Source organism: Drosophila miranda, chromosome 4, assembly GCF_003369915.1.
Source record: "Drosophila miranda strain MSH22 chromosome 4, D.miranda_PacBio2.1, whole genome shotgun sequence".
Taxonomy (NCBI): domain Eukaryota; kingdom Metazoa; phylum Arthropoda; class Insecta; order Diptera; family Drosophilidae; genus Drosophila; species Drosophila miranda.
Window position 1 is genome coordinate 25,537,822 of NC_046677.1, and position 8,785 is coordinate 25,546,606.

Here is an 8,785-nt window from a genome sequence, read left to right on the forward strand (position 1 = left end):
TACAAACATTCCGATTTTTTGTATATGGCTACCTTCATTGCATACAATACGATTAAATTTATTTATGAAAAATCGTAAACTGTTCTACCAATAAAAATTGTATTTAAATACGATTAGGTGTGTGTGTGTGTGTGTGTGTGTGTCTGTGCTTATACAAATATCTGCAAATGTATTTTAGTTCCAGTAAAAGTGTTTACCCGATGACGTAGCTTGTGCTTTTATCATAAGTACCATTACAGAATACATTTATATATATATCGTTTATTTTTTTGTGTTACCAGCTATTTACAAAGAGGCGAGGGACATCAATATATATATACACATATATGTATATATGTACTTACACGTTAGCAATTGTATTCAAGTAATCAAAAGTATCGTTCGAAATGGTTTTCAAGGTTCATAAATTAAGTGTCTGTCGCATAGATATCTACAACTTAGGCTAGGTATTACGAATAAGCTAGATTTATTTAGAGGGAGAACGTGTGAATAGAGTAACTACGATTACATACAATATTTTACACCGGCCCAGAAAGCTTGGCTGAAAAAGCAAACACAATTCATAGTGTAGTCGTCGTCGGACACAGCCAATTTCAATACACTTGAGGGTTTTATCGTAAGTGGGGAAGATCAGATCAGCAGCAGTGGAGCTTCAAAAATTTTGTCCAGCAATTATCATTATTTCTCCCTTCTTCAGCTTGCCTTGTTCTCTCGTTCTCAAATTGAAATAAAAATACAATACATATTTCGGATGTAGATTGTGCAACAAAAATATGCTAAAAGTCTCTTAGTTCCAGCGAAAGTCTCGGCTTATTGCATTTTGGAAACTTCGAACTTAGTATTGATGATTTCCTCATCCGAGTCTAGCACGGGCAGAGCGGAATCAGCCATCGATGAGGGTATATTCTCCTCAACCCAACGCAAATCGTCCTCTTCAGTGGTTGTGGCTGTGCGCGAATTTGTCGATGTCTTCGGCGTGCCATTCTGACCGCGCATTTTAACGCCATAAGTATCAGCTACAAACTGATCCTCCTCATCTGTATGGTAAGAATCAAGCGAATTAGCTTTATGGGGTATTTCATTTAGAATGACTTACCCTCTTCATCCTCGTCCTCGGGACTGTCCAGGAGCGGTGTGAATGCATAGCGTTGATTGTTATTTGTCGGTCGCCATAGTATCATAATAACCAGCAACAGCACTGAAAACAGCATGTGCCAGAAGCCCGTATCGATCCAGATATCACGCCAACCCTAAGTGAGGCATGAATATATGTGTTAAAATATTGCCCATGGCACTCTCATGCTAACCAACAACTCACAGGCGTACAGTTCTCAGTTCTACGCAAACGCAACGCAAACAGCATGAAGATGACGGAAGCGATAACGGCAAAGATCAACGTGTTGGTGAAATGCCTATAGAGCGATAGCTTCACCATGTTTCTAAAATATAAATAGCTCAGTAAACATTCTAATAGCATAAGAATTCTAGCGTTTACCTTCTTAGCCTGAGCGTCCTGGTTGTCTGCACTAGGGAGGTGAATATCCACCAACAGATAGCTGTATCGAGAACCGCAAGAGGAATGCTGGCCACCAGCAACTCGCTACGATCACTCTTCACGTTGGTGATACGCAAATAGCTCTCCACACAGGCCAGCACAAAGTAGAGAGTACCCGCGCCCACAACCCGATGCAGCATGGGACCCAAGCGAGGTCTAAAATAATCACATTTTACTTCTTTGTACTTTGTAGTTCAAGATTTAGTTTGAATCTACTCACTTGACAATTCCAAAGCCCAGACTCATAATGATCACCAGCATTCGAGCCAGTGTACGCTTCGCACAAGATACAAATTCAGCAACCAGCTCCGCGTGTTCCACAGCCAATCCCGTATTGGTGAGAGTCTGATACTCGGCATAAAAGAAGGCCTTCTCCAGCATTCCCAGCAGTATGACGCCACCAATCCAAAACTGAATTCTCAATAGATCTCGCCATTGCGAAAACGAAACAAACAGCCAAATGATGCCAAAGATCACGTAAACAATGCACATGATCAGATAGAACTAACAAACAAGTCAAATTATTTATAAGCTAAACAAAACAAATGAAGTGATAATATCTTACTGGTAGGAATGGCCAGTCTATGGCTGAGATAAAGCCGTGCGGTCCAAGAAACTCAATGTGAACTATAGCATTGAACTGCTGATTCGCTTGTCCCGGGGCTATGTTCACTTCGATCTCGTATATGCCATCCTCCTTAACGCTGACAATCGAGTTGGTTGTGGGCTGAAAATGCAGGAAATTAGATACATTTCCCCAACTGAGCGCCTAGCATTTAATCAGCATGTGCGAACACACACCCAAACAGCGAACCAAAGAAAGGAACACGATAAGCCGACTCTGGACTGATAGCGCAAAAAATGTAAGCAAACATATTTTTTTGTGATATCCAGATGGCCAAGTAGTTGCTGTCTAGCACTTGAGCTGAGTCATGGAAAAATTACCGATAGAGGATGCTTGTTTTCCTTCATAGGGTGCTTCGGCTCCGGCGTGGACGGAACTCCTTCCGTCGGCTTGTCTCCAACCAGCACAATCAGGCCGTTGCAGGCATAGGTCTTTGTTACCTGTACGATAACATTGTTTATGCTCGAGTTCTGCTGCTGTGTGGGATTCTCCGCGATTAGTTGCAGCTAGAAAAGTACAACTATAAGTCAACGTTTCTGGGCAACAGGCATGTCAAATGGGACATGTTTACCATCCGGTCATCAAAGATGCAAGGATGCTCCGTCAGCTTAAAGGTTATTGTCAGATTTGTCTCCGCCTTGGATGTGCATCCCGCAACTAGAAGATGAAAAAATACGCAATATAGGAAACAAGGGAGGTGTAGGTTAGGGAAAAGTATTCGTCACACGTTCATATACACACGTTGCAATAATACTAACTTTGCGCGTAGATCCCGGTGTTGGCCAGAAGTGGCCGCTGCTCCCTGATATATGGAATATCCTGGAAAAATTTATCAAACAGATCATGTAGTTCGGATTGGAATATTTTCTTGGATTCTCAGAAGGATTCTTACTGCGTTAACTTGGATATCGACAATACCGGGGTCGGACTTTGCGGCTGTTCGCGAGACGATTGAAATAAGCCCCAACGCGACTACGAAAAGCGTCCACGTATTCTGCATTTTGATACCGTTTTTCTGTGCTACGTGACAATTTTTAACTTTTATGTTTGCAGAAAATCTAAATAAATAAGAATGTTATTCCTCCTAGGGATTAGAGGTGTCAAGCCATCGAGGGCACTATCGATAGTATCGATGGTTTTGCTTCTTTAAATTTTGAAAGAAGAAGAGTTGGAGTTGTCCCATCACTACATAGATTTTTTTTTAAATTTTCAAACTTGGAAGAACAGGACTTCTGTCCATGTGGAGGTGAGGTGAGACTGCTCCCGCGAAATTCATCCTTGTTTAGTGGAGTTATCCATGGTTACCTTAGTCTATTCTAATGTTTAATATAAGCATAATGGTTCTTTTTATGTGCGATAAGCGGAACAGCAGAAATTGTACACATAAGTATCGGTATTTTTGTGCGATAAGCGATATACCCACCTTTCAAACAGCTGGTGTGACATAACCTCGGACTCAAAAAATCGCTATAAAATGTTACGAAGAGTAAATAGATGTTTAAATGTATTAAATGGTATATGTTAATGCCTGTCTTTTTATATTTTAGGTACTGCCAAGTGTGCGGGTGGGTCTGCAATTAGCTAAGCCAACGTCGACGACGGTTAGAAGCAGCAGCGGCAGCGTATATGAACCGGACTACCTAGAGGTTGGATGCAACATTTCTCTTTTCTTCGAAACGTAACCGATTTGTTTGTGGATTTCAGTCACTTAAGCCGAAATTCCCGCAGTACGAAAGCCTTAATGTTCAAATCAAAGGCTATGATTATCCCCAGCTTGAGAGCTACCAACGCTTCCTCCACGGAGTGGCCGAATATCTTGATCTCGATGTGTCGGACTGCTATGCCCTGCCGCCACAGCAAACCCAAGTTCAGCGGCTGCGTCCCAATTCCACAGTCATTGAGGCCGAATACAAGTTGACTACCTACGAACGCAGCCTGCAGCTGAGCAATGTCGATGCCCCCGTCTATCCTCAGTTCCTGCGGATAGCCCAGGCTGCCTTACCCGAAGGTGTGAGCCTGACAGTGCAGGAGCACACAGATGACTGCGAGGAACGTCGCTATGTGCCCGACAGGGATCTGCTCGACCTCAAAGCAGAACTGGAGCGCATGGGTGGTGCGAGCACCAAGAAAAAGTAACTTCGCAATTTGGCAAACATTTAATGCTAAGATTTAATGAATAACCTGTGTGTGTATAGAGTATAGAGAGAACCTATGCATAAAAAACTTTCCTATTTAAAGCTTTGCACTAAGTTGGACGGCAGTAGTTACAAATGAATGGAAGACGGAAGCTCTAAGCCAAAAAGGTATAAACTTAGCAATTGCACTATGAATTATTCAATTAGACCACACCAAAGTGGACCACCTTGATGGAGGACGATGAGGAAGAGTTGGCATTTTTACTGCTGCTCTGCTTAGGATCATCCTCGCGGCGACGCGCCGGAGGCTTGGTCACATCTAAAACGAATCAATTTCTCCTTAGTTATAAGATCTTCTTTGACAACGCATTTACCTACTTGTGTTGATCGGATTGAAATCCTTTAAATAATCATCATGGGGATGACAAAGTGGCAGGCTGTCGGCCAGCTCCTTTTTCGGATTAGTCAGATGTCGTGCTACCGGTCTGGAGTATCCATTTCGCTTCGGCGGCATTGGTTTCTCCTTGCGAGGAATCTCCTGGTAAAGTGGAAAACATCAAGGTAAACATAGTACTCGTCATTAAGACGCCGCAGATCTTACCGGGACCACTGCCACTTGGATTGTATCCGAGAACTTGACTTTGTTCTTCTCAGCCGTTTGAGACTTGGCACTGGGCGTGACCGCCTCGCCGTTGACAGGCGCGGCAGCCGGATTAGACAGTATAGAGGCTGTTGGTTTCTTGAGCAGCAAGCGCTTCTGATATTCTTCACTGGACACCGTGGGCAGCATGGCGGGTATGTTGCCAGACACAAGTGGATGTTGGTAGAACTTGGGCTGGTAAGCCGCCGCTGGGGGTGGTGCATTGAGCAGACCCAGTTGTGAGCTCTGTTCAGGGATGGCTGGAGGAGGCTGAGGACGGGGCGGCGGGCTGCTGGTCATGGGTAGGCCTACCGTTTGATCTGGCACATCCTGGGACCAAACATTGCCATTCGAATGGGTGCTTTTCACTGGTGTCTGCAGATGGCTACCGCTCTTCAAGGATAGACCCGCCAAAGATGTTGTTGGAGGATGTGCTGTAATGCTTAGCTTGGGCAGTGGGGGCCTTAGCTCAGGCTTAGGTATGTTGATCTTGATCATCTCTGCATTGAACACTTTCGACTTAAACGATGGCAGAGGTGGCACATAATTCTTTAGGGCCTGCTGCTGGTTTTGCTGACCCTGGCCCGTGCGCAACAGCTCAGAGCAGGTCGACTGGGAGCAAGCGGATTCAGAGCGCAGATCACAGGTCAAGCTGAGATTGCCATTGGCACGGTCTTCCTCATGGATTATGGCAGCGGCCTGACTGAACGACACCTGAGCAAATTCGCCCAGACTGGTAATGCACTTGGTTAGATTGTACAGATCCATAAACAGATCATAGTCCGCCACATCCTGGGCGATTTCGAAGGCCTCGGCAAACAGATTTTTGCTGTGAAAAGATTGCTTTGATGAGTGCCAAGAAACAACATTGCTTGAACTGCAACTTACCGCAGCAGAAAGAAGCAAAAGCGTCGCTTCAGATCGTACACCTGATCACTAAATTCGTCCTTCGTTTCCTCGGACAGCGTGTGTGCGAAGGTTTTTAAAGCTCTGGCCATTAGCTCTATCCGCGGCCGCCGTTGATCGCCGCCGAAAAACACATAGTTGGCTATTTTGTGAAGGGTTATCAGGCACATGGCTCCATAGGTTTCCCAGTTGAGAGCTGCCAGGACATTCACGGCTCGGTCCGGCTGCTGCAGTCGCAAGTACTTATCCGCTATGACGTCCGCGGTGAGTCCGGAGTTGTGTATATCGCCTCGCATGCCAGCCCCACCAAAGGTGCGCATACAGGCCAGCGGCCCCTGCTCGTAGATCAGCAGAAGCAAGCAATCTGTCTGGGCATAGGTGTGCGTAAAGCTCCCCAAATCTGGCTTCCGACTAAAGGCAATGTTCAGCAGCGTAGGCTGTGCCACAAAGTAGTGCGAAAGGTCCAGCAGGCTCAGTGGCGTCACATTCTCGCTGACCAACTGATGGCCAATTGTAGCCAAAGCCAGGTCGAAGCACTGCAGCACAGATCGCTCATTGGCCACGCAGAGCATGGCGGAGTCACAGTGCCAGGCACACTGGTGGGGCACAATCTCGATTTGATTCACGTACTTGGTGGTCTGCAGGACGAGATCGTGCAGGCAAATGTTTTGATCGATGCTACCCAAGAAGAGCTTCTCCTGGTCGGGGCTGAAGGCGAAAGAGCAGATCTGAGCGCCCATAGGAATGGAGGTAATCGCGGTGCGTTGCATCTTTCCTGTGGCCAGCTCGTAGGAACAAATCTCGGCGCTGATTTCACCCTTGCGCGATACTTTCTGTTCCAACGTGATGATCTGGCTCTCGCTGCTTCGCAGAAAGTCCACGCATAGTGGATCGTTTTCCGACCAGCAGTAGGCCATCGATTCCAGCTGCAAACTGATAGATCGGATTGGGTGATTAATGGAGTATGCTTACAGGAGACAGGGATAACCTACCCCTTAATTTTGAACACATGAATGTTGGCACGATCCTGATCTCTGACCGTGGGTCGCCAGGGATACACCTCATTCTGCGAGGACTGCGTCCACACCACAAACAGATCGAAGCTTCCATTCACTGTTAGATGGCGTGACAGCTTACGCTCTGTGGCGCCCGGTATGATTACATGAAATATGCGCGGATCCATGTTGGCAATCTTCTCCGGCCCCTGCGACCGTGCATTGGGACGCTGCAGATGCACGACCGTCAGCTGGTTCGTATTGTAGGCCAAGACGATGTGGGAACGTGTAAAAAATGCTAAAGCCAGCGACAAAACAAAAAAGCACAAACGACAAAGCTGAATGAGCGGCTCGAACAAAACATGGAAAGAGCTGTGTGTGTGGTGTGGTGTGTGGAGGAGTGTGAAGGTGTGGAGGGAGGCGCATATTTATGGCCAACAAAACAAGCAAGCAGATTAATTAAAAATTACAATAATTGCATGAACATGCATGTGATGGTTGTGATGGCTGCGGTGCATGCGTGTGGCTTAGGCTGAGGCTGGGACTTTTACTGTGTGTTGGTGTGGGAAAGTGCAAACGTAGTCGCACTTGTTGCAAATGCAAATTTCTCCATAGTTGCAACGACAGCAGCAACGGGCACAAGTGCCACTGCCATATTGAAGCAGTAATACTCTATCCACGACTACCAGGGACACCACTAAGTAGATTATACCCTGTCACACACTCACCATCGGTAATGACCTCGGCGGCCAATTTGCCAACTAGATACTTCTCAAAGACCATCCGCAGAATGTCGCCCGTGTAGATGTCGACACAAATGTGCGCAATGATGCCATTGGCAAAGAGCAGCAGCACCTGAGCCGCATCCTGCCACTCGGAATGTATAACCTTGTGTTGACGTAGTAGATCCTCCAGCTTCTTGAGATTATCCTTGAGGCGACCAGCCGCCTTCCGACTGTTGTTTTTTAGGACGGCCAGACCATTTCGCCTCTCGGTGTAGTCCCGCTTGGCCAACGCCGTCAAGTCCGGATCCTGCTCCTTCTGCCGCATGTACCGAAACGCGCCCAAGTCGTTGCTCTTGATGCGCACTTCATCTCGCAGCGTCGTCCAGAAGTGGGTCTCACTAAGCAGCATTCTTAGACGATATTAAACCTAAACGCATCGATTTGCATGGCCGCGAAATGGGTGTCACTACGTTGGATTTGTTTCTTCTCGGCGCAACTGCGACTGTGGCCTGTGGCCTGTGGCCTACACCGAGAGATTTCCACTACTTTACGTTGCTGCGATCAATAAAAAACGTTTGAAGTGCACTGAAAAATGTTGTAATTTTTTTTATCTCGAAACGTAAACACTGAAAATTTGTTGGAATTTAGAGCTGGCACTTGGCTGACGATCAGTGACGATCAACGATAGAATATACCGACTGATACCGTCAAAATATACCGTCTCATTCGCGAAATGTACCGATGAAAAATGTGTGTTTTTATTTGAGGTAAATCCTTTATAAGGCGGTCTATATAAAATAATATTACTATAAAACAGATCATCGATTTCACTAATCACAATATTCATCATCGTCACTATTATTTTCCTTGTCATTTTGAAAAGATTTCATTTTCCCGATTTGAAATTTTTGCACCGTTTTTGTCTTTTATATTTTTATTTTTCACCTACATATAATAGATTTGAAATATTGCATTTTAAATCACTTGCCACATTGTCGACGTCCAAATATACCGAAAAGTGACGATCACTTGTTGCTGGAGCGACAATCGTTATCGATCCAATTGGGGTGATGGGCGCCAAGAATATAAATCTAAATAAAAATTTAATTAAGCTTAGATTGTCTTTCGAGCAAATCCTATTCATTATCGCAGAAAAGTTTTTATTACCCAACCAACAGTCGTCTGCGATTTCCAGGTTGAACTA

At 45.4% G+C, this 8,785-nt stretch overlaps 3 protein-coding genes across 4 annotated transcripts; 1 reads left to right on the forward strand and 2 right to left on the reverse strand.

Moving 5' to 3' along the window:
* Positions 1-241: 241 nt before the first annotated feature.
* On the reverse strand, positions 242-3,299 carry LOC108162673 (transmembrane protein 87A). Its single transcript, XM_017297516.2, has 10 exons — positions 3,073-3,299; positions 2,939-2,999; positions 2,752-2,837; positions 2,501-2,686; positions 2,121-2,282; positions 1,776-2,059; positions 1,496-1,711; positions 1,319-1,439; positions 1,097-1,250; positions 242-1,037 (listed from the first exon to the last, which is right to left on the reverse strand). Exons 1-10 carry the CDS (start codon positions 3,178-3,180, stop codon positions 811-813), a joined length of 1,605 nt encoding a protein of 534 aa, XP_017153005.1. The 5' UTR covers positions 3,181-3,299; the 3' UTR covers positions 242-810.
* A 252-nt stretch (positions 3,300-3,551) lies between these two features.
* On the forward strand, positions 3,552-4,417 carry LOC108162676 (39S ribosomal protein L48, mitochondrial). Its single transcript, XM_017297518.2, has 3 exons — positions 3,552-3,666; positions 3,728-3,826; positions 3,885-4,417. Exons 1-3 carry the CDS (start codon positions 3,655-3,657, stop codon positions 4,314-4,316), a joined length of 543 nt encoding a protein of 180 aa, XP_017153007.1. The 5' UTR covers positions 3,552-3,654; the 3' UTR covers positions 4,317-4,417.
* LOC108162672 (WD repeat-containing and planar cell polarity effector protein fritz) lies at positions 4,322-8,257 on the reverse strand. Of its 2 annotated transcripts, none has more exons than XM_017297515.2 (6): positions 7,585-8,257; positions 6,854-7,154; positions 5,844-6,794; positions 4,917-5,784; positions 4,694-4,853; positions 4,322-4,634 (listed from the first exon to the last, which is right to left on the reverse strand). In XM_017297515.2, the coding sequence occupies exons 1-6, from the start codon at positions 7,988-7,990 to the stop codon at positions 4,519-4,521; spliced, it is 2,802 nt and encodes a 933-aa protein (XP_017153004.1). In that variant the 5' UTR covers positions 7,991-8,257; the 3' UTR covers positions 4,322-4,518. The 2 variants fall into 2 exon arrangements, with proteins under 2 accessions (XP_017153004.1, XP_033250064.1); XM_033394173.1 differs by having other exon boundaries at positions 6,854-7,086; positions 7,585-7,674.
* Between the last annotated feature and the right edge of the window lie 528 nt (positions 8,258-8,785).

Coding starts and splice junctions, on each gene's coding strand:
- LOC108162673 (XM_017297516.2), bottom strand. CDS start 3,180: ATGCAGAATACGTGGACGCTTTTCGTAGTCGCGTTGGGGCTTATTTCA. Junction 2,283..2,500: donor AAAACAAGCATCCTCTATCG/GTAATTTTTCCA, acceptor CTGCATTTTCAG/CCCACAACCAACTCGATTGT. Junction 1,251..1,318: donor GAACTGAGAACTGTACGCCT/GTGAGTTGTTGG, acceptor TGCCTCACTTAG/GGTTGGCGTGATATCTGGAT.
- LOC108162676 (XM_017297518.2), top strand. Junction 3,827..3,884: donor ATGAACCGGACTACCTAGAG/GTTGGATGCAAC, acceptor TGTGGATTTCAG/TCACTTAAGCCGAAATTCCC.
- LOC108162672 (XM_017297515.2), bottom strand. CDS start 7,990: ATGCTGCTTAGTGAGACCCACTTCTGGACGACGCTGCGAGATGAAGTG. Junction 7,155..7,584: donor CGCCGAGGTCATTACCGATG/GTGAGTGTGTGA, acceptor CGCTGGCTTTAG/CATTTTTTACACGTTCCCAC. Junction 4,854..4,916: donor TCCAAGTGGCAGTGGTCCCG/GTAAGATCTGCG, acceptor CCACTTTACCAG/GAGATTCCTCGCAAGGAGAA.